The 24,858-nt window shown below is 49.4% G+C and overlaps 1 protein-coding gene and 1 long non-coding RNA gene across 2 annotated transcripts in view; one reads left to right on the forward strand and one right to left on the reverse strand.

The window, feature by feature from the left end:
- LOC144224784 (uncharacterized) overlaps positions 1–6,275 on the forward strand; it is an 18,824-nt gene extending 12,549 nt beyond the window's left edge. The window contains exons 2-3 of the long non-coding RNA XR_013333135.1: positions 3,154–3,338; positions 6,195–6,275. This is a non-coding gene — a long non-coding RNA (uncharacterized LOC144224784). The remainder of the gene's footprint in view (positions 1–3,153; positions 3,339–6,194) is intronic.
- On the reverse strand, positions 4,573–4,983 carry H3-4 (H3.4 histone, cluster member). Its single transcript, XM_077755864.1, has one exon. It carries the CDS (start codon positions 4,981–4,983, stop codon positions 4,573–4,575), a length of 411 nt encoding a protein of 136 aa, XP_077611990.1.
- Positions 6,276–24,858: the final 18,583 nt, after the last annotated feature.

Here is a 24,858-nt window from a genome sequence, read left to right on the forward strand (position 1 = left end):
AGATCATAGCCCCCTACCTGCATTGCTATCACCATTTCTTGCAGATCCTGGTTTCCACATTTCTTGCTAATGAGATTGTTTTTATCTGTAGTTAATACAGAGCCAGCTGTATCCTGGAGGCTCACCACAGCAAGGGTTGTTTCTCACACTTACTAACTACATGGGCACTAGAGACCTTGTAGGGGAGGGGGAAATCTTTTCTTCTACCCTCTTAGGTTCTGTGCCTGGGCTCTGTAAATTACAGCTACAACAGCCAGATTAATAGGAGAGAAGGCATACAAATTTTATCTTAGGTTTTTAATTCCATGGCTTCACAGAAAAAAAGCAAAAACACAAATTGGCTTATGGGTGATAGATTGTGGAGAAGTAACTAGACAAAGGAAAGGGGGTTTGGGCTTCTGGAGGTGAATTGTAGGAAGGAGTCTGGGAAACGTGAGGGAGGAACTAATGATAGGTAACAATTGTTTATGCAGACTCACCTCTGTCCCATCTCTGGTGATAGGAGTTCACACTGTTCTTTTTCTGGCACAGGAGAGGGGGCACCTTTGCAAATGGAAATTTTCTGTACAAATGGGGATTTCTACTTTGCTTTCAGGTGGAGTAGGTGGGAAGGTAGAGAGCTCCTCCTGCGTTTGCTGTTTCTCAACTGCCCTTGGCTAAAATCATCAGGATGCTGAAGTGATGTAATTTGGGGTAGCATATCCCTGTCCCCCTCAGCCTCTCGGTGATTGTACGGCAACACATCCTCAGTCTGAAGGCCAGGTCACAGCCTCTACCACGGATGGGGGTCACAGTAAGGATGCTCCTCTGGATTAATGAGACCCTCGATGGATCTGAGCCATTGGGACCTGCGGCTCAGGGCTCTTTAGTGATGACTGGCAGTGTCTGTTTGGGCCTCTGCTGCCTTAGGATGTGGCAGCAGCCTCCCCAGGGCCATGTCTGCTGCTTCCCACATGTTGATCCAGGCATCTGAGACCACAGGAGCTTTCCTGTTTTGGGGTCTGGTGTTATCCTTTCCTGGGTGACCCCCTGTCTATGTGCCCCTCTGTCCAGTTTGCACCCTCTCCCCCCAGACAGCACGTGCCTTTCTTCTTGGGGACAGGGCAGGGGACTGTCGGAGGGAGTTCCCGGTGGGGTCCATCACACAGGAAACGACAGGAGGGCAGCAGGCAAAGCCCAGAATCCAGTTCCCAGCCTCCTGGGCCAGATTTACGTGACACTAAATGCCGTGACCAACAGCCCCTGAGTCTCATGCCTTTTCAGCTTCACCCACCAGAACAAAAGTAAGGGAAATATCTCTTGTCCCAAAATCTAGAAACCCCCTCTAGTGGGAGGGAGAAAAAGAACTAATTCAAATGCTGATTTTAATTGTGACAAGACCATATCAGTCAGCTCAGCCTGCACAACAAATACCACAGCCTGGGTGGTGCCAGCAGCACACATGTACTGTTTCCCAAGCCTGGAGGCAGGAAGTCTGGGATCCAGGCGGGGGCAGGGTTGGCTCCTCCCCAGGCCTCTCTCCACAGCGTGTAGATGAGCCTGCTATGAAAAAATGCACTTGGGTGTTCGGTGTGTGTCTTTTACTTCCAATTGTCTGCTTCTCCTCTGACACTTCTGATCACCAAATGTATGTGCGGGGGACGGGTTTTTCCCTACACCCAGCAAGTCTAGGACACCAGCCAGGGGTCCTACAACACAACTCAGTCTGGACACCGTCTAGTGGACTCAGCTCTGGCTCCGTCCACGCAGATCCCGCTCTGACCCTATCCACACGGAGTCAGCATCAGACCCCTCAGTCTTGAGGCTCCGTGGCACAAGACCACGCCCACTTCAGATGCCAACCCCAAAGGGAAGTGTCACCTGTGCTCTGACCCTCTGGCAACAGATCAGAGGTTGCCACAGGCCTGTCCTCGGGGTTGATGAATGTGCTGGAGGGGCTCACAGAACTCAGGGAAATGTTTCACTTGCTAGATTTGTGGTTCATCACAGAAGAAATGAAAGCTTATGAATCAGCAGAGAGACCTGGACAGGTCCCGCCTGCAGGTACTGCTGTCCCCATGCAGTGGAGGGTGCACAACCCTCCCAGTATGTGGGTGCATTCTTGTTCCCCAACCCAAAAGCCCCCTGAACCCCATCCTTCTGGGTTTTCACGCGGGCTTCATTGCATAGACCTGATTGATTAACCCACTGCCCATGGGTGATTGATTCCCTCCCCTACCCCAGTCCCGCTTGGGGCAGGACTGCAGCCTCTAACCCTCTGGTCCCACAGCTGGGTCCCTGGCTACCAGCCACCGTCTTTCGGAGCTTCCCGAAGTCGCCACAACAACATAAAGGGAGGGGCCTCTCATGGACATTACGACACTTTCGTCACTCTCAGTACAGAAAATTCCAAAGGTTTTAGGAGCTCTGTGCCAAGCATGGGGACGGAGACCAGATACGTGTCATGACAGTCGTCCTCTCCCTGTGTCCTCACGTGGTCGCCCCTCTGTGTGTGTCTGTGCCCTATCCTCTTAGTAGGACACCAGTCCTATGGGATTAGGACCTACCGGAGTGACCTCATTTTGTCTTAACACCACTTTGTCACACGTTGGCTCAGGTCATGATTTCGTGGTCCTTGAGTTCGAGCCCCATGTAGGGCTCTGTACTGACAGCTCAGAGCCTGGAGCCTGCTTTGGATTCTGTGTCTCCCTCTTTCTCTCAAAAATAAAAATAAATAAATATTTCTGCAATTGTACTGTACTTCAGACGACAGCATTCCTTTGGTGTGTATTTTCTGAGGGATTCCAACTACACCACAAGTGAGGGAGCTCCTGGTGTCTCCCTTTCCCGCTTTTCCTGTGGTCTCTCTCGTGCCCTGCCATGCTGCAAGGGTGCCGGAACATTCTCTGGAAAGCAAGGCTGTGACACTGCCACAGAGGTTTCACTCCCCTTGGCAGCGGCTCTGCCCAAATCAGATCTCCCGAGGACGGTTTTGTGCAGAGGGTTTGCTCAATGAGCACTTACCCCACCCCCCCGCCTTGCGCAGGGATATAGCCACATATTCAGACACATGTGTCAGAAAAACTTCCTTGACTACCCATTTATGTGACCCTGAGGGACGTCAGTTACTTCCCTCATCGTCACTTCTTTGCTTCTCTTTGCTCCTCACCTCAGGTCCTCACGCAGAACGTGCAATGTCACAGCCTGTTCCAGAACAGAACAGAATGATATGGACCCGCCTGACCCCCCACCATGGTCTTCCATCACGGTATCCAGCCTATCCTGCCAAAGACACATCATCTGCATGGTTTCCCCAGATGTAGCCAGTTAGCCAGCTTCCTCCTCCTCCAGGCTATATGGTAAGATGTGGGGAAGGTTAGGAGGGTTAGTTCTCTGGCACTGGGCAAACCTTTGTAAAGAAAAGGGCTTGGTGATCACAGTAAAGGCGCAGTGGCCAGACTCGGATTTACTTAGGAGCCTAGCATTGAAGGTTAGCACTGATTTTTAAGCCATAAGATGGGCTGTCCCTGAACACTCTAGGCTATTTTGGTGGCACTTCAAGGATGTCACCCACTAACTTGTGTAGATCCTAAAACTTTAGGATTCTTCTCAATGTTCAAAACACACTTGTGCATGTACTACTGTCACTGGTGAAACGTTTGAAGTCTAATGGATAACAAATGGGGTCCAAGGTTGAAAAACACACCCTTGCACATGGATAGCATCATGCTGTCACGGAGACATGGTTCACTCCAAGTGCTTCTCCAGCCAAACCTTCACTCAGCTAGGAGCACCTGGGAAGTGCAGACCAGCATCTGAGGATCACCAGCACTCGCCAGCGACCAGGTTTATCAATTTTAAAAACAAATCTTAACGTTTAGTTTTGAGACAGAAAGTGAGCAGGGGGCGGGCTAGAGGAGACACAGTATCTGAAACAGGCTCCAGGCTGTGACTGCCAGCAGAGCCCCACGTGGGGCTCAAACCCAAGAACTGGGAGATCATCTGGAGCTGAAGTCAGATACTTAACTGCCTGGGCCACCCAGGAGCCCTAACATTCTATCAACCTAAAACTTTAATGAGAACATGCTTGTGCAGTCCCTGGGTAGCTCAGTCGGTTGAGCAGCCAGCAGGGGCTCTGGTCACAATGTCTGGGTTTGGGAGTTGAGACCCACAGTGGGCTCTCTGCTAGTGCCTGCCTGCTTTGGATCCTCTGTCCTCCTCTCTGCCCCTGTTCCACTCACTACCAAAAATAAACATTTAAAAAAACGAAACCTGCTTGCACCCAGCACCCACCACTCACCACCAAAAGACCCTCCACCCGCGTTCTCTTCGCAGCTAATACTCTGGTAGGCTCAAATCCACTCCACTCTTGGGATTATAGGTCACTACACCGGTTGTTGAGTTTTTACTGGGTTAACCCCCTGGGAGAACCCTAGGGAACACAACCAGCTAACTGAAGGATTAAGGAAGTAGGAACCAGTCAGGAGGAACCTTAGGATGCACAGCACTCTTTGTGAGCTAGTGGTGGCTCTGAAAAGAGCCTTTGGAATGAGAGCGATGGCTGGCTCAGGGCTGGGCGGCCTATGCATGCGCTTAAGCACGTTCCCCGCGGATGCGGCGGGCCAGCTGGATGTCCTTGGGCATGATGGTGACGCGCTTAGCGTGGATGGCGCACAGGTTGGTGTCCTCGAAGAGCCCCACCAGGTACGCCTCACACGCTTCCTGCAACGCCATGACAGCTGAGCTCTGGAAGCGCAGGTCCGTCTTGAAGTCCTGCGCGATTTCACGCACCAGCCGCTGGAAAGGCAGCTTGCGGATCAGCAGCTCGGTGGACTTCTGGTAGCGGCGGATCTCGCGCAGGGCCACCGTGCCAGGTCGGTAGCGGTGCGGCTTCTTGACGCCACCGGTGGCAGGTGCGCTCTTACGGGCCACCTTGGTGGCCAGCTGCTTACGCGGGGCCTTGCCGCCGGTGGACTTGCGCGCTGTCTGCTTTGTGCGAGCCATGGTTCTAGTACTGCAGAGAAAAATCGAGATTTGTCTTGCCTGGAGACACGACAGAGAGAATTGCGGGCAGTACAGGCTTTTATAAAGGCCGTGGCCTTCCCATTGGCCAGCCGCCCGGTGGCATGACTGCAGGCTGTACTCTGATTGGCCCGCGGGATGCGCCACTCGCCCTCCTGCCCCTTTGTCAAGCGCCTCTGCGGCTTGACTGCTGGTGGCTCTGGGATCTCCTGGCGCCACAAGCACGTTTGCTCCCACGCTTGCAGAGGGTCAGGGTCAGGGTAAGGGTCAAAGTCAGGTCACCTCGCTGAGGGCGTCGCTGTGGCATCTCCCACACAGCTCCCTTCTTTCCCCCTCAACGCTCCTCTTGGTATCCACACGAAGAACCTTCTAGAAGATCGCATTTTTAGTTCGGCCTTTCAGTGATGACCACGTTGTTTTCCCCATCAGAGGTTAAAGGGAGTCCCCACACCCCGTATCCACTTGACTCCGACGCGAATCAAGGGTGCCCCCTTGCTGACCCATGACACGGTGGGGCATGGCCCGTCCACATCTCCATCCTTCCCTCAAGGACGGTTAGCCGAACTGCCTGTCTCCACAGGCAGATCCGAAAGAGGTGCCCATTTGCCTGGACATGGTGCCCCGGGTCCTGATCCCTGGCCCCTCCTGGAAACTGGCTGGCTGGGGACAAGCCTTCCCTGACCCACCATCCCATCAGCCTCCCTGTCGTGTTCCCTCCACCCTACGGAAGGAGATCTCTCATTGCCCGACCCTGGAGACACTTGGGCACCCAGATATGCCATCCCCAAGTGCACATGACATAATTGTTAACATAATTCTGATCTTCCTTTGGTCTACCCGTGTATTTTCTTAAGAGCATGAGCAGGGGGAAGGTCAGAGATAGAGGGAGAGAGAGGTTCCCAAGCAGGCTCCACACCATCAGCACAGAGCCCCACTTGAGGCTCCAACCTGCAAACTGTGAGAGCATAACCTGAGCTAAACCAAGGGTTGGATGCTCACCCAACTGAGCCCCCCACCCCAGGCACCCCTACCCCTTGCATTTTAGTTGCTTTCCCACAGTTGCCTCTGTTGTTTGTTCAACCTAATGTAAAAGCATTTAGGCTTTGCCCCTCTGTAAGTCTTCATTTCCTTATCAAGGGTCCTGTGTCACAATAAAACCTAAAAGCTTTACCTTAATATGTGTTTTGTTACAGAGCCCTTGCAGAGTCCTAAAATGAGTAGAAGGAAGAATTTTCCTCTCTCTTTCCCTCTCTTTCTGCCCCTCCCATGTGTGCTCCCTCTCTCAAAATAAATAAACTTGAAAAAAAAAAAAAAAGAAGAAGAATTTTCCAGTCCTGTTGCAATAGTCCCTTCCCCTCCCTTGTAATAATCTTTTCAGATAAAAGTCCCTCCTTACTAAATCTGCATGTTTTTTGTTTGGTAATGATTGTCACACAGAATCCCCGCTGCCATCCCTGAGTCAGATTGGGTTGTCAGGTCAGGCTGGCTAAGCGCCAGGAGAGGGGTGAGAGACCCACCTAAGGTCACCTAGTGTGTGTGGTGTGGGTCTGATGCAGTCTGATGGGGACTTGTGGGTTAATCTTCCCGGAGCTGTCCCTTGTTCAGGGCAGGCAGCATCTGGAGCTCTGGCGATCCCAAGGGCTAAAGGGGACGATGGTGGGTTGATGGTGGATTTCTGGCACCAGCTTTGGCTTGCACAGGAGAACCCAGAAAGAAGTCCTTTGGGGCTCCACTCAGGCTGCTTTGCTGAGGATGGCAACCCAGGGGGCGCTCTGAGACTGTCTGAGGCCTCCCTTCTCTGACCACAAGAGCTATAGTTCTATTTATTTTTTATTTTTTTAATGTTTATTTTTGAGAGAGAGAGAGAGAGAAGGAGGGGAGGGGCAGAGAGAGAGAGACAGGATCTGAAGCAGGCTCCAGGTTCTGAGCTGTCAGCACAGAGCCCGACGTGGGGCTCGAACCCACAAACTGTGAGATGATGCGCGACCTGAGTCAAAATGAAGAGGCAGACGCCCAACCAACTGAGACATCCCGGCGCCCCAGTTCTGATTTTAGATTTGTGTTTCCAGGTTACCAGGGGACCTGAGTCCACTCTCTGGACATGAGTGAGAATGTCACCTGGTTCCATGTGTCTGAACAAACACACGCACAAAACATGGAATGGGGGGTTGCCTAATGTGCACTCCCCCAGGAGGATTTGAAACCATAATCTGCATTACATGTGTCAATACAAATTGAGCAAATCTTTACACAAATTTCCCCCATTTATTTAAATTTTGAAAAGGTAAAGGGTTTTATGTGAGTTTCCTGGACACAGCATCTTCACAAAGAAGATGATCCAGGGAAGGTCCAGGGAAGGAACATTTGGTTCAGGGTTACATCATCATCACCATCATCATCATCATTATTACTATTATTATTTTACATAAAGAGCTACAGGTCATCATGATGAAGAACATTCCAGAAGGTTACAGACTATATCTTATGTCTGTAGTATGCACAAGGCTGTATGCCTTTAATCTTATGGGAATCAGGGAGGTCTTTGTTTTTCTTCATGTTTGGAATGCTCCTTTTTGATTATATATATATTTTTTAGTGGAGCAGATGTACAGAAATAGAGCCTATGCTTTGAGGTTCTGCTGAGTCTTTTTTTTTTAATGCTTATTTATTTATTTATTTTTGAGAGAGAGAGAGCATGAGCAAGACAGGGGCAGAGAGACAGTAAGAGAGAGTCCCAAGTAGGCTCCACGCTGTGAGCACAGACCCCAACACGGGGCTCGAACTCATGCACCATGAGATCATGACCTGAGCCAAAATCAGGAGTCCAACACTTAACGAACTGAAGCAGCCAGGCACCCTTTGCTGAGTCTTTTTGACCTTGGTAAAGGCTAAAGTATAGCTTCCCTGGGAGCCCGAAGGCAGAGCCCACAAACCAAAAAAGTCAAGAATTGGGGTGCCTGGGTGGCTCAGTCAGTTAAGTATCTGACTACTGATTTTGGCTCAGGTCATGATCTCACAGTTCATGGGGTCATGTTTTGTGTTGAGCTCTGCTCTGACAGTGTGGAGCCTGCTTGGGACTCTCTCCCTCTCTCTGCCCCTTGCCTGCTCATGTTCTCTCTCTCACTCTCTCTCTCAAAAACAAATAAACATAAAAAATGTTTTTTTTAAAGTTGAGGGGCACCTGAGTGACTCAGTGGGTTAAGCATCCAACTTCTCTCAGGTCATGATCTCATGGTTCGTGGGTTCAAGCCCCGAATCGGGCTCTGTGTAGACAGCTAGTTCAGAGCCTGGAGCTTGTCTTAGGATTCTGTATCTCCCCCTCTCTCTGACCCTCCTCTTCTAGTGCTGTCTCTCTGACTCTCAAAAATAAATAAAAAACATAAAAATAATAAATAAATAAAGTTGAGAGTTTCCTTTATCACATGTTAAACCTCTTTTTAGGAGCACTTGGGTGGCTCAGTCAATTAAATGTCCGACTTTGGCTGAGGTCATGACCTCACAGTTCATGGGTTTGAACCCTGCATCGGGCTCTGTGCTGACAACTCAGATCCTGGAGCCTGCTTCCCATTCTCTGTCTCCCTCTTTCTCTGCCCTTTCTCTGTTCATTCTTTCTTTCTGTCTGTTTGTCTCTCTGTCTCTCTCAAAAATAAATAAGATTAAAAAATTTAAAAAACAAAATAAAGGGGCACCTGGGTGGCACAGGTGGTTAAGCGTCCGACTTCAGCTCAGGTCATGATCTCGTGGTTTGTGGGTTCAAGCCCCGTGTCGGGCTCTGTGCTGACAGCCAGCTAGAGCCTGGAGTCTGTTTCAGATTCTGTGTCTCCCTCTCTCTTTGACCTTCCCCTGCTCATGTGCGTTCTCTCTCTCTCTGAAATAAATAAAACATTAAAAAATTAAACAAAACAAAACAAAATAAAAACCTCTTCTCAGTTGGTTCAGTTGACAGTTTTCATGATCTCAGCAACTGACTTCCATGTGGTTCCTATTCCCTCAGAGACACTGAGACCCAGGGAAACACATCCTCTACAAAAAATTCCAGAGAAATTTGGTCTCTCTGAAGAGTACTTCAGATGCAAACATTCCCCCCCCACCCCCACCGAAGTATTGGCTTGTCCAGGACACATACATTTTATAGATAAGGTTGTGTTATAGATCGGGTCCGTGCATACATTTGGTGCCAATACTATGATGGGGAGAACAAAGGGAAGAGAAAGGTAGCTAACGTTAAGTGTCCCTACAGCTTGCAGCCCACTCATTAATCCCTGAGGCGTGCAGAGCGTGACCTTCCTCAAGGAACTCATGGCTCCCTTAATGATGATATTTTACTAGAGACTAAAAACAGCCTCACCTTGACAATAGCTAGACCTTCAGGGTCCTGGAAACCTCAGTTGCAGCCTTCATCAATTCCTTAGAAACTTAGTATCTCTACCCACCCTCCCTCCACAAACTTCAATATACATCATCAGTCACTCCTCACAATCCCAGGGCAACTCTTTCTGCCCATGCGTCTGGGCCCTGTGCTATGATAAAAGCATCTTTTACTCCATAAAACGTCTCAAGAATTCTTTCTTGAACATTGAGCGTGGTGACCCGGCATCGGCTACCATCCTGCACCGGGGGGAAGCCCTCCCTAATCTGAAATGTCCTTCCCTTGCTCTCATCATTCATGGAATTTGCACCCACAGCTAAGGAAATACAGGGTTGTATGTAGGGCTCTGTTGTAGGTCCTTTGGGATTTGAGGTCACAATGGTTGACCGTGTGCATCATCTCACACACACACAATGCTGTTCTCCAGTGCAAAAACTCCCTGGTCTCCCTCACCCGCGTGACAGCAAGCTGAGAACCATCTGGACTTTCAGGAGCTCAGTCCAAAGGCAGAGCGGGGTTCTTGTAAGGGGCAGGTGATCCTGTAAACAGTGTGCTAAGGCTGTTCCAGATCCGACAGCTACAGGCGATGCTAGGGCTCCCAGCTCTTAGTAGGGACCCTTCTGATACTCCAGCCGATACCCCGTTTCTCTGGCTCCCTTTATAGTAAACTCCTACTGACCATCTCCAGGTCCCACCTTCCCATTCTCTGGGCCTGGAACACAGAGAGCGTTCACTTCGAGTCACCCAGAATCCCACGAGGAGATGACATTCAGTGCTAGGGGCATGGGGCACGCCCCAGTCACTCACACTGTCAGCAACCTTGCAGCATTCAGAGGATGCACAAAGCACCAAAGTGCTTTGAGGCAATGCAACGTGCTGGTTCTCTAGCCATAACGAGGTCCCCAGGACAGGGTCTGCTCCTCACTTAGACTCATTTCATAAGAGGCTTGGCTTGGGGTTGTCTCCACTGCAGTGATTCCCCACGGCCTCCACAGTAAGAACAAACTCTGCTGGGGCACCTGGGTGGCTCAGTCGGTTAAGCGTCCGACTTCAGCTCAGGTAATGGTCTCACGGTTCGTGGGTTCGAGCCCCACAGCAGGCTCTGTGCTGACAGCTAGCTCAGAGCCTGGAGCCTGCTTCAGATTCTGTGTCTCCCTCTCTCTGACCCTCCCCTTCTCATGCTGTCTCTATCTCTCTCTCAAAAATAAATAAAATATTTTAAAAAAAAAAAAAAGAAGAAGAAGAAGAAGAACGAACTCCGCCAAGTGGTTACATACATTTCCTAATGGTGCTTTGCAACTTTGGCCCTTTGGGAGGTTTCCTTTTACTGTTTACTGTGTTTCCTTTTAATGGCAAGCATTTAATTTTTTTTTCTTTTTTTTGACCTCATGAATCCCTCTGGCAGTTTGGTGAAGCTGGGAATTTTTTTTTCTTTTTTTAAATGTTTTTGTTTATTCCTGAGAGAGAGAGAGAGAGAGAGAGAGAGAGAGAGAGAGAGAGAGAGATGGCATGAGCAGGGGAGGGCCAGAGAGAGAGGGAGACACAGAATCTGAAACAGGCTCCAGGCTCTGAGCTAGCTGTCAGCACAGAGCCCAACGCAGGGCTCAAACCCACTAACCATGAGATCATGACCTGAGCTGAAGTAGGACGCTTAACCAACTGAGCCAACCAGGTGCCCCAAAGCTGGGAATATTTTTAAACATTTTATTTTATTTTTATCTTTTTTATTTTAGAAAAAGAATGAGAGAGAGCAGGGGAGAAGGGCAGAGGGAGAGAGAATCGGAAGCAGGCTCCATGCTCAGCCCAATGTGGGGCTCAATCCCACAACCCTAGATCATGACCAGAGCCAAAGTCAGGAGTCAGACACTCACCTGACTGAGGCACTCAGGCGCCCCAAGATTTTATTTTTATATAATCTCTACATCCAACGTGGGGCTTGAACCCACAACTCCAAGATCAAGAGTCGCACACAGGGGGGGCCTGGGTGGCTCAGTCTGGTGACGATCTGACTTCAGCTCAAGTCATGATCTGTACATTTTCATGATCTGTACATTTGTGTGTTTGAGCCCCGCATCGGGCTCGCTGCTGTCAGCCTGTCAGCACAGAGCCTGCTGGGGATCCTTCCATCCCTCTCTCAGTGCCCCTCCCCCACCCGCACTCTCCCAAAAATAAATTAGTTTTAAAAAAGTCCTACACTCCACCAACTGACTCAGCCAAGTGCCTCACCTTCTTCTTCTTCTTCTTTTTTTTTTACCTTCTTCTTCTTAAAATCATGTTTAATCCTCTACAGACTCACTACATTTCTTCATCCCATTGTGCACACATTTCATCAACATTATTTGTAGCTGTAAAAGTTTTTAAAAATATATTAATATGTATGTGTGTATGTATGTACATATGTATGTATTGTGATTTATTGAATGGATTTCCTTATTATATTTTCCGTTCCTTGTTTGTAGTTGATTACTGAATGGACACAGAGTTTTTTTGTTTGTTTGTTTTTTGGTTTTGTTTTTGTTTGTTTGTTTTTTGGTTTTGTGTAACTGCACTCTGTCATTTCTGCATGTTCGGTACCTTTTAGAAGTTTCTTCTTTGCCCAATACTGGGTAACAGTGGACATTCCAGGATAGAGGTAAATAGTGATGGCAACAGTGGGCTTCTCTGATTTGTTTCCAGCCCTAATGGCAGCCACACTAAAGTAATTTACCAGCAACATGATGCTGGGCCCCTACTGATCCTAATTTATAGATTACTAATTTCAAAAAAATGATAAAAGATTAAAGTTGCATATAAGCATCTCTTTTCTCCTCAGACCTAAATGAGGTGACTTATGCTCTCCCTAATACTGAACCATTCTATGATTCCAATAAGAAATTAAAATTTGTCATTGTCATTGTTTCAGTGTTGTACTTAATATTCAAGGCAGAATTTCTGGGAGCCCCTGGGGGGCTCAGTGGGTTAAGTGTCTTGACTATTGCTCAGGTCATGATCTCATGGTTTTTGACTTTAAGCCCTCTCATCGGTCTCTGTGCTGACAGCTCAAAGCCTGGACCCGGCTTCAGATTCTGATCCTCCCTCTCTCCACCCCTCCCCCCTCTCAAAAATAAATAAACATAAAAAATTTTTGCAAAGAAAGAAAATTCTTTTACTTTTAAGTGTTTTTTCCTGACTCTTTTCTATTTCCTTGTACAGGATCTTTACAACTTTGTTTTTTCTTTCAAATAACAAATGAAATCCTGAATTTATAGATCAATATAAGTGAAAATAGATTTTTTTTCAAATTTAATCGCCAAGGAAGTGGATCTCCCTATTGTGTTTAAACCTCTATCCACCTCTCAATGAGCTTTATACTTTCATGAAAATAAATTCTACTTTTTCCAAGATTATCCTTGTTTATTTACCATACTGAGCAAAGTTTTCCTCATTCTATTTTTTACTGACTTACTTGGAGACAGGCAAGATAATTTTGTGGCTGAATTTCCGAGGGAGCCCTTTGAATTGTGTTTGAGTTGTTTCTGTGAGACACTGGCTCTCAAACGTTCACACCCATCTGAACACCTGAAAAGGTTCCCAAAGCAGCTGGTTGGGCCTCATCCCTTTTGTGACTCAGTGGATCTGGACTGAACCTCAGTTTGCATTCCTCACAAGTTCTCAAGTGATCTGATGATGGCCTAGGACCACACTCTGTACTGCTCCCGGATTTCTAGGTACTAAAAACTCAAACAAAACCCACAAAAACATGCTCAAACCCTCTTTCTCTAAATTTTCTAATATTCCAGAATATAGATTACTTTGATACTCGTAGGATGATAGTTATACGTCTTGCTGGGCTTTGAGATCGACTTGTTTTATGACAATGCGGAATCATGAATTTACCATCAACATCTGGGTCATATTTACAGATTTCCCCAGGCTGCAAGTCCCCAACTCAAACGAGTAACCTAGCATGGGAGTGTCTGCTGGAGAGCTATTTGAAGGGCTTCTGGGGATATGTGTGATCTGATTGGCTAACATTCCCAGCAATTTTTATCCAATAAGAGAGCCGTACTGCCTCTGCCTATTTAAATGTGCCCTTTGATCCAATCACATGCTGTAGCTATGCCATCCCTCATTTGCATATAATCCCTATAAATAGGACCGGGGTACCATTCACCCTCTCTAGGACCAGCGGTGTCTGAGCTGGAAATGTATTTCTGTTCCCGGGAGGGAGTGACAGTGAGATGTGGCTGATGTTCAGAGGATGAAAACGCCCAGATCCTCAGGCTCACCAGCTGCAAGGGTTATTTCTACGGTAAATTCCAAGACCCTCTCTATTACCCCAAACTCTCCCAGCTACTTTAAAAACAGACTTTATAAAAATAAAAACAGATTTCACACTGGTTTCCTATTGTTGCCCTATTAGATTACCTCCCAAATAGCAGCTTAAAACAAAGCCTATTTATTCTTCTGCGGTTCTGCTGGTAGAAGTCCAGGCTCAACCGGGTCCTATGCTGAGGCTCACCGGCTCACATCAAGTTGCCTGCAACGTTGCTTTCCTCCCTGAGGCCTCTGGATTATTGAGCCCCCGGGCTCGCCGAGGCTGCTGGCAGTTCCTCGTGACTGTGGGATGAGGTTCCTTTCCTAGCTGACTGCGTGTGGGCTGTTTTCTTCCACACCCTGCCCACAGTCCTGCTCTGGGTAGCCGAGTGTCCCCCTCATCCCCAGCAAGGGCAGGCCACATCCCCCTCCTGTTTCCAATCGGTCGGACTTCCGTGTTGCGTCTTTCTTACTCTCTGCTTTTAAGGAGCCTGTGATTGTATTGGGACATCCAGGATGATCCCCTTAGCTTCAGTCTGTAGCCTTAATGACAGCGGCAAAGTCCTGTTAGCCTTGTGACAGGTCCTGCAGGGGCCGGCGGGGGTGGGGAATGGGGGCTGCAGTCTGCTACCATAGACACCTATAGTCAGATTTTCCTTTGGGACTACTTAGTCTTCCATTATTCAAATCAGGGAGGTTATGTAGTAAAAGTAAAGCTAATTCTAACATAGGTGGACTCATACCGGTCAGCAGGGTCCACATCCCCACATGGACCTTCACAGATGGGGCAATCAAAGGGGACATAACAAAGCCAGAAGGTTTCTTTTGCTTCATTTTGTTTTTCAGAAAAATGACCCGAGGAAACCAGGGTGTACCAGAGAATCCTAACACAGAAAATAAGGCACTGCTATGTCTGAGTTTTTCCAGGGTGGGAATATTTTGCTTGCTTGAGTGAATGAATAGGACAATTGAGGACAAGCATGGGAAGTTGGAGTGAACAGAGTATTAAGGTTGCACATGGATACAAAATGTATTCACAGGAGAATATGTCTGCTCCCAATGGAAAGAAAGGAGGACAGTAATAAAATTTCACACCTCCTAGGATGTATGCCTAACACATATATGGCCATGGCTTTGGTTATGACCATATGATCAGAGTCAGCCTAAACAAGGTGACCTTAAAGATTTTGTGGCTCTTGGGGCACTTGGGTGGCTCAGATGGTTAAGTGTCCGACTTCAGTTCAGGTCATGATCTTGTGGTTTGTGAGTTTGAGCCCTGCATCAGACTCTGTGATGACAGCCTGCTTCAGATTCTGTGTCTCCTTCTCTCTCTGCCCCTCCCCCACTCACATTCTGTCTCTCTCTCTCAAAAATAAATGTTAAAAAAATATTTTTAAAAGTCTTTGTGGTTCAGACTCAAGAACAAAAATACACTTGGCCCTTGAACAAGGGTGCTGATCCCCTAAACAGTTGAAAAGCCATGTATAAGTTTTGACTCCCCTAAAACATAACTATTAACAGCCTCCTGTTGACAGGAAGCCTTAACAATAACATCAACAGTCAATTAACACACATTTTCTATGTTATATGTATTATATACCAATTTTTTTTTTAATTTTTTAGTGCTTTATTTCTGAGAGAGAGAGAGAGACAGCGTGAGCAAGGGAAGGTCAGAGAGAGAGGGAGACACAGAATCTGAAACAGGCTCCAGACTCTGAACTGGCTGTCAGCACAGAGCCCGACGCGGGGCTCGAACTCACGAACCGTGAGATCATGACCTGAGCCGAAGTCAGACGCTCAACTGACTGAGCCACCCAGGCACCCCGTATACCATATTTTTATAATAAAGCTGGTAAAAAGAAAATGTTATTAATAAAATAATAAGGAAGAGAAAAAAACATTTACAGTATTGTATTATGTTAGTAAAAATAAATCTGTGTATCAGTGGACCTGCACAGTCTAAACCTGTGTTGTTTAAGGGTCAACTATAATGTGTTAAATGACTGGGTCTTTTTCTTTATAAAACTGGGAAATTTCAAACACATACTAAGGTAGACAGAATAGTAAATTGTGCTAGATTTCAACAATTATCAGTTGAAGACCAATTTTGACTCATTTCTATGTCCATCTCTTGCTCAGATTGTTTAGAAAAATAAAATCCAAACTATTGAGAGAGAGAGAGAGAGGAGGGAGAGAGAGAATCCCAAGCAGGCCCTGTACTATTAGCACAGGGCTTGAACCCACAAACTGGGAGATCATGACCTGAGCTGAAATCCAGAGTTGGGTGCTTAACCGACTGAGCCACCCAGGCGCCCTATGACCGGTGTCCTTTTACAAAGAGATTAGGACACACACGGAAAACCTCCAATTATGCTACTCATTCTCTCTCTCTCTCTCTCTCTGTTTTTAAACTTACTTATTTTGAGAGAGACAAGAGACAGTGCAAGTGGGGGAAGAACAGAGAGAGAGAGAATCCCAAGCAGGACTCGTACCCATTGAAACCACAAGATCATGACCTGAGTCCAAACCAAGAGTCGGATGCTTTGCCAGCTGAGCCACCCAGGAGCCCCTGCTCTCTGTTAAAATGAGTGACAGTCTCAAAACCCAAGGAGATGCACAGGTTTCGTGCCGTATGATAGAGGGGCCACTTTCGCCATTCACCATTACTTCCATGATTTGCTGCCTAGAAACAGCCCCAAAGCTTGGTGACTTTCAGCCACAAGCTACTGGGCACCTGACTGCTGTCTCCAAGCTGCATTCTGACTCACGTGTTCCCTCTCTGGCCTCTGGGAGCCGCTCCTCTCTCCACATGCGGGTCTCAGGTGCAGGACAGGAGCCCCTTGCTGGTGGTAGCTCACTGCACCGAAAGCCGAAAGCCGTTGCTCCAGAAGTGGGGCACGGTCCTTTCTCCCCACCTGCTGTCAGCCAGTGGGAGCCCGTGGTGTGTCAGCTTCCTGGGGCTACCCTGAGGAACTGTTGTGCCCGATTGGCGAGTCCCCTGAGACCCCCAAGGAGCCGACACCGATGCAGGTACAAAAGGGTCTTTATTACAAGCTCGAGCAGGGGCTCACCCGCCTACTGGTGTCATGGCAGAAGGTGAAGCCACGAACAATAGTGACCAGGGTTTTTAAGGGGTAAGAGATGGGGGTGTTACAGTACACACGTTGTACATATGGCATCATCACATAAGCACCAATTACAATTGTACAGCAGCACCCATGGTAACAGCTTTGACCATTCGGTATCTTGAGGTGTCCATTACTTTTGGTGGGACCCAATCATGACTTTTGAGAATCCTTTGAAAATGACCAATTATGAGGTGAGTTCAAAGGGCCCACGTGGGGTTCAGGCAAGCGGTGAGAAATTGGCTAGTTTGTACAGAATAACTGTCTACAGTTCCCAGCCTTGACTCAGACCACAGGAATGTTTTTTGATTAGCTGATCTGAGGGCGGTCCGAGGATGGCTTTAGCCTTGAGCAATCTGAGGAACTGGGGCTACGTGCAGCCCGAGGTTGCTCTTAATGGAGGCCTTAATTTCAAAATGACATTACTTAGGCTCTTCAGAACTACCACAACTTGGGGGTCCTACATCAGGGAGTCCCTCACCCCTCCCAGGCTGGGGGCCAGAAATCCAAAATCAAGGTGTCACAGAGCCCTGCTCCCTCTGGAGGTTCTAGGGGTGAGCCCTGCCTGCCTCTTCCAGCTCCTGGGGGCTTCCTTGGCTTGTGCCCACATGACCCAGATCTCTGCCTTCATGTTCACCTTTCCCCCTGTTTGTGTCTATACTCTCCCTGTCTTTCTTGTATCAAGAGACATGTTGGGGAGCACCAGGGTGGCTTAGTGGGACTCTTGATTTCGGCTCAGGTAATGATCTCAGAGTTCGTGAATTCAAGCCCCCCATGGGTTCTGTGCTGACAGTGCAGGGCTTGCTTGGGATTCTGTCTCTCCCTCACTCTGCCCATCCCCTGCTCTCTCTCTCTCAAAAAATAAAGAGAGACAGAGACAGAGAGAGAGACATGTAACTACATTTAGGCACAGGATAATCCAGGAAAAGCCCCTCCTCTCATTGGAGGAGGATCACTGATTGCCTCCCTTCTCCCACACGGGGTAATAATCCTGTATTCTCGGATGAGGAAGAGAGTATTTTTCTGAGTGGAGGTTTTTTGGGCCTGCCACCTGCAGCCACACCCGAGGTCCGCTGAACAGGGAGGCTGACTCTTGGGAGGGAGGCTGTGGGCTAGAGATAGGGGAACATTTGCAGAACTCAGAGCAGCACAGGGAGATTTAGCACAGGGCAAACCCACCTGCTGCCATGATCAGAAACTACATAAACAGCACACTGGTGGCCTTTCTTGAATCTGTATTGCTAAATGGAGTGAATCTGATGGACACAAAATACACAAGGAAGGCCACCTAAGAGTCACGTGGAAGAAAGGAAGGCTTTTTTTTTTTTTTTTTTAGTTTATTTATTTATTGAGAGAGACAGATGTCCGAGGAGGGAGGGGCAGAGAGAGGGAGAGAAAGAGAATCCCAAGCAGACTCCGCACTGTCCGTGCAGAGCCTAACTTAGGGCTCTCACCAACCATGAGATCATGCCTTGAGCTGCAAGCCAGAGTCCATAAGCAGCTCAGAGTCCAACGCTTAACCTCTGGAGCCACCCAGGCGCCCCAAGGACCGTTCTTGTCATCTGCAGTGGCACCAGAGAGCCATTTTTACCTAGTGTTGGTTTTGTGTCGGGGAAAACTGCGTGGGTGGCAAGAAAACAATATGAATGTGGCAGTGGTTTGCTGGAAATGATGAACACGTCCTTTCCCTTGAATCAGCTCTCATGGACGTGCAGAAACAGCTTCCAGAACTGTGCGCACAGAACTGTCTTCTCTGGGGACCTGGGGGGCTCCGTCGGTTAAGCTTCTGACATCAGCTCAGGTCATGACCTCACGATTCCTGGATTCGAGCCCCACATCGGACTCTGTGCTGACAGATCAGAGCCTGGAGCCTGCTTCCGATTCTGTGTCTCCCTCTCTCTTTGTCCCTCTCAAGCTCGCGCTCTGTCTCTCTCTGTCCCTCAAATATAAGCAAACATTTAAAATTTTTGAGAAAAATGTTAAACGGATGTAAGGAAGATTGTGTTGACTTGTTACCGATTTTGGTATAAAGGAAAGTGTTGACATATAAGCGTATTTGGTTGTTAAAAATATTTCTATCCACAACGTTCAGCTGTGCACATGCGCGGATCCCTCCCCATAGGAAAGGGGAAACAAAATGCTCACGGAGCAGAGGCAAGGAGGGAGGGGATTCGTGCACCGGAGAAGCGACGAGGGGAGAGTCTGCCTGCTGGGGGCGTGCTGGAGGCGTTCCATCCCTGCGCGCACTGGGCCAAAGGCCTCCGTGAGCCGTCCAGACCGAGGCATCCCTTCCGGGAAGAAAGTCCGTAACTATTTGCATCCAGGGAATGCGCGCCCCTGCGAAAAATCAGCGACCTCCCGTGTGCACGGCCCAGTCAGCATCCAAGATTCGGAGCCCAGAGGAGCAGCAGTAAGGCGGTCAATATCCCAAGGCCACCGGGGCGAAATCGTCTCCAGGACGGTCCGCCCGAGGGCTTTTGAAATGACCAACAGGGACACGTGCCAGAACATAAACAGGGGCTGCAAAGGCTTTGGGGCTTTACCCAGCGTGTAGGAGCCGGAAACTCCGAAGCCACCGTCAGCCTCGGCGCGCGCGCCGTCAGCAGTCTGCGATAGTCCTCCGCGCCCCCGCGGGCAGGCAGCTCGCAATCCCCAGGCCCCCGCACCTCAGCATCCTCGTACCCCTGCATCCTTTACGCCCTTATATCCTCGCCCCTCTGCAACCCCGCCCCACCCTGCATCCCTGCGACCTGACACCCTCACCGCGGCTCGGAGCCGCGCCACCGTCAGGAGTCGGCCAAGCTTACGGCGCACTGCTTTCCAGGACCGAGAATCCCCAGCTCGAGCTTTGCCGCGGTGGCACCGCAGGCTGGAGGCGCTAGGCCGGTTAGTGTGCTATCCCTCCCGACGCGTCTCCGTCACGCCCAGGGACGCATGCGCTACATCCTCCGGGAGCCGCCAGGAGATGGCGACCCAGGCTTCCAATGACATCATCAAGCCCACGTCCCTTCTTCCATTTCGGCAAAAACACTGGAGTCCTCTCTCCCCGATGGCCTCTGGAGAGGCTGGGCCTTTGAAGTCCCTTTGCAACCACTCTGTCGCATCTGGGACCCTGCGGGAGGATGGCCCTCATTCTTGAGTCCCTGATGTTCTTTTCTGGGTGACTTCCTCCCCACCACACCTGGAGTCAGCCCCTGTACTGGACGGTGTGCAGTCCCTGGACGGCTTCCGTGCAGTGACTGCGTGCAAGGGCTTTGTAAGCAGGAAACTAGAACTCCCCAGGCCACAAACAAGGCGTGTGCAGATGGCATTTCACAAACAAGAAGACGGCGATGTGTCACAGGCGGACGCACCACGCGCCTGGCACACCTGGGTGGGCGCTCACGGGCGCGCCACCCAAGTGCACAGGTGTCCTCGGGAATAAGGGCAGACAAGTTTTCTCCTTCCTTCGGGGAGTTCTGAGAGTCGTCCACTATATCCAGTGCAGTGAGGGAAGGAACCGTGCAGAGGTTCCATGTAAGTGGCCTGTTGAGCTCACCTGCCTGGTTGTAGCCTCCAATTACTCCGTGGAGGGCCACGGGAAGCTAACGTGCTTCCCAAGTTCACTGCAGGTCACAGCGCGGAAGAACTCACAGGCAGCTCAGAAAGCTCAAACCAGGTGGTTTATGAAATCCATGCATAGGGCGCCTGGGTGGCTTAGTCGGTTAAGCGGCCGACTTTCGCTTAGGTCATGATCTCACGGTTCGTGGGTTCGAGCCCCGCGTCGGGCTCTGTGCTGACTGCCAGCTCAGAGCCTGGAGCCTATTTCAGAGTCTGTGTCTCCCTCTCTCTCTCTGCTCCTCCCCTGCTCACGCTATCTCTCTCTCCTAGAAATAAATAAAAATATTAAAAAAAAAAAGAAAAAGAAATCCATGCAAAAGGCCCATAAAAGAGGTACCTGGGTGGCTCAGTCCACTGAGTGTTAAACTCTTGATTTCTGCTCAGGTCATGATCTCACATGATGACATGGTTAGGGAGTTGGAGCCCCGCCTTGGGATCAGCTCTCTGCACTCACGGTATGGAGCCTTCTTGGGATTCTCTCTCTCCCTTTCTTTCCACTCCTCCGCATCTCATGCTTTCTCTCTCCAAATAAATAAATAAACTTAAAAAAACAAAACAAAACAAAACACCTCCCAGCAGAGGCAAGGTGGCAGACATGGGTGAGCGGACAAACTTAGGACAGGTGTCAGTGGGGGAGTGGCACCTCCTGACCCTAGGCACTTGTGTCCTGTGACTTGTAACTCCATGCTGCCTCAGCCTTCCCGCTGGTGTTGGGGTCCCCAGGGGAGCCGGCGGATGCACACAGGTGTGGTCCCCCCAGGGACAGGCTCACCTATGGAGTCTCAGATGTGGCTGATTAAGATGTGGTTTCCTAATGGAAACCGAGTGCCTCAGCGGTCCTGATCACTGAGTGCCTACTGTATACTTAGTGATCCTGAATATTTAGTGCCTTTTGTATACTCAGCAATTATAGTTTAGCACCTTTTGTATACTTATCGATTCTAAAAATTTCATGGGTCTTGTGTATTTAGTGATCATGAATATTTAGTGCCCAGATGCCTCATGTTTAACTACCTTGTGTCTTGGTTCTCCAGTCTGTATTATCCTTAAGACCCACTTACTCTACTCACTTTTATCTACATTTACATCTTAGGAAATTCATCCATCCCTCCCCACCCTGGCTCCCTCTCCCACTGCCCACGCTGTTTCCTTGTCTTCTCCAGCAGAATGGAAGATTCTAAACAATACAACAAATTCTCCTGGAGGTGGCAGCCAGGCTGAGAGAATGAGGATGCTGAGAGCGGGGTGAATGGCAAAAAGGGGCCTGGCCTGTCTACAAATCAAGAGTGCTTTTTCACTGTGGAGTTTTGAAAGTTCTTTGCATGGTCAAGAGTCTAGTCCTAATCCAGGATGATCACCTCATCTCAAGGTCCTTAAATTACACCTGCAAAGACCCTCTCTCCAAATGAGATCACACTCACAACTTCTGGGCATTAGAACAGGGTCATATCTATTTGGGGGTGGGAGGGCAGGCAGTAGGGGTGGGATCTGGGACATGGAGAGGACTCCCCGCTTGCTGATGGTTTCCAGGTGGGCATACCTGCCTGGGGAAGATGAGGAGGTGCCACCACGGGGGTAAGGCAGAGTGCATGGGGGTGAGGCGGGTGCAGCCTGGCTGCCAGGAGGGGATGGAACTCCCAAGTGGAAGACAGCTGCTGCGGACACAATCAGGCCCCACTGATGCCCTGCCTTCAGTGAGAGAATGAGGAGAAAGGAAGCCTCTAGTTGAGCCATAGAACCTGTGATGGATGGCAGTGTGGCTCTTGCTGTTCCTAGCACCCTGGAATGAGACTTGTTGTGACCCCCCCACCCCCAGCATGGGGCATGAATCACAGTGTGCAGGCTGAGCCTCAGGAGTCCAGGGGACTCTATCCTTGAAGGATGGTGTGATGAAGCCCGAATTAGCCTTGGAGAGAGACTATGTCTATGAAGAAACAAGATACCCGGCCATGTGAAGGAGGCCGCCCGGACCAGCACCTTCCCAGCCTGACTCCAAACAGAACTACCAGGTTAACCCCCCCTCACTGCTGACCTTCCCTCTGACCCCATAGATCACCCTCTCAGATAACCCCCCCCCCCAGCTGATCCTGCGATCCACCCTTCAGCATGGTCATCAACCATCAGCTTTCCCGGGGAGCCCAGCTCCAACCACTGACTTTCAGACCAGCAGCTGGGACCTTTTGGGCTGCTCCATCATCCCACAGGAGAACACTGGCAGATCAGGACCCCAGAAGGGGTGCTGGAAGCTGGGTTAGCTCAGGACAGGGCCGTGGGTAGGAGAGGGTGTCCTGGAGGGCAGCGTTGGCCTGAGGGGTGGTCACGGGCTCCACTGTCTCAGGGAGGAGGGAAGTGCCAGGACCTGGCCTCCCCAGAGACCTGCCTGGGACCAAACCACCCACGAGGAAGGAAGTGGGCAGAGGGGAGGATGCAGTTTTCAAGCTTTTGCTGGGTTGGGGGAAGGGGCATGGGAGAAAAGGCAGAGCCTTGATGAGGTTTGGTGAGCCATGCATGGAAACTGCCCTTCCTGGAGCACAAGGGTAAATTCTGACGACCAGGGCTGGGACCTCCATGTGACAGAGCAGTGTGCGGGCAGAACAGCTCAGGTCAGCCCAGACCTGACAGCTCTCAAGCTGTGACCCAATCCGCCTCAAAGCATGTCTCCTAATGCTGTTATTCAAGCTCTAAGCCTATGCAGAAATCAAGGGGGTCCTTAATGCTTGCTCACTTGAGAGATTCTTGAACACATAGGCAAAAAGACGAGAATGAACAGATGTGGGGCTAGGGCTGGGGACAGACCCTTGCCTAGGAGAGAGGCCTAGGTGAGCAGAGAATTTCAGAGCTGGGAGCAGTTCCCTGGCAGTGGGTATGGGTATTTTTGCATGCTTCCTGTGGGACCTTGTATGTCTTTGGTTCACCTTTGTCAGTAAACTGTCACACCACAGGGACCCGGGGAGAATGACAGAGATGATCAGAGGATGGGGAAAGGGGGCATGTGAGTTGCCACAGCGAGCACAGAGAAGGCGTCAAAGCTCTGTAGAGGCTGGAGGTTTCCCCGCCATCCTCCCTCCTTCCCTGGAAGTTCCTGGCCACCACTAATCTGCTTCCCATCTCAATGGCTCTGTCCATTCTGGCTGTTTCTTACAAATGCAGTCACACTTTGTGTGGCCTTTGTTTTCTCACGGAGCTTAATGTCTTTGAGGGCCATCCATGCGGCAGCATGTACCAGTGCTGTTTTGTGGCTGAATGGCATTCCATTGATTGGACAGAGCACATTTTGTTTATCCTTTCACTTAGGCTGTCTCCAACTTTGGGACATGAGGAATAATGCCACTGTGAAAGTGCGTGTGCAAGTAACTGAGTCCTTGTGTATACCTGGGAGTGCAATTGCCAGGCCACATGGCGCTTCCTTATTGAAGCGAGGGTCTGAGGGGTGCTCTCCTGCAGAGGCAGGCAACTCTGGGTATTGCATCACATTCTTGAACCAGATAACCCCTGATAGATGACCAGGCTTTAGACCAGACCTGTCCGCCTGACCTTTCCACGATGATGGAGCTGTTCTACACCTGTGCTGTTCCATGTGTGGGGTGTTGGTCACACGTGGCTAGGGCAGCTGAGAAACTGCATCCTAGAATTTAATTTAATGATTTAATTTCACTCATTTTTTTTAAAGTTTTGTTTATTTTGAGAGAGTGTGCATTCATGAGGGAGGGGCAGAAAGAGAGAGAGAGAGAATCCCAAGCAGACTCTGCCCTGTCACAGCAGAGCCTGACTTGGTACTGTCTCATGAACTCATGAGACCGTGACCTGAGCAGAAATCAAGACTCTAAGACTCAACCGACTGAGCCACCCAGGCACCCCTTGTATTTAATTTTAAATTTTAATGAAAATTGAATTGCCCTTCGGGCGCCTGGGTAGCTCAGTTGGTTAAGCTTCCAACTTCTGCTCAGGTCATGATCTCATGGTTAGTGAGTTCAAGCTCCCTATCAGGCTCTGTTGGAATTCTCTCTCTCTCTCTCTCTCTCTGACCCTCCATGGCTCACACTCTCTCAAAAATAAATAAACTAAAAAGAAAAGAAAATTGAATAGCCCTTGCTGCATGATGTTATCTCTGGTGTACCGCTCAGCATTAGAGATAACATATGAAGGACTGCTTCTGTGAGCATCACCCATCTCACTGTCTCCCTCTTGGCGTCCCATTTGAGGAATTAAAAATTGGGAACTCCGTGGAGATACGTGGCATACCTGAGCTCCCTGCCCCTGAAAAACCTTTCCTAAATATCACTGAAGGGTTTGACAACATACAACGACCTACATCAATATCCGTGCATAAACAGATTTAACCCAGAATTCAATATAATGGGTCCCCCTCCAGAAGGTTCTGTGGTCTCTTGGACAGTCTTGCTTGTGTCCCAGAAATGCAGCCCACTCAGCGACGTGGTCCGCTAACTACCTCTGCTGCAGAAAAAT

Source organism: Crocuta crocuta, unplaced genomic scaffold (genome assembly GCF_008692635.1).
Source record: "Crocuta crocuta isolate KB4526 unplaced genomic scaffold, BGI_CrCroc_1.0 scaffold526, whole genome shotgun sequence".
Lineage (NCBI taxonomy): Eukaryota > Metazoa > Chordata > Mammalia > Carnivora > Hyaenidae > Crocuta > Crocuta crocuta.

Excerpts from the sequence above, each read along its gene's own strand:
- H3-4 (XM_077755864.1), bottom strand. The coding sequence starts at position 4,983 with ATGGCTCGCACAAAGCAGACAGCGCGCAAGTCCACCGGCGGCAAGGCC.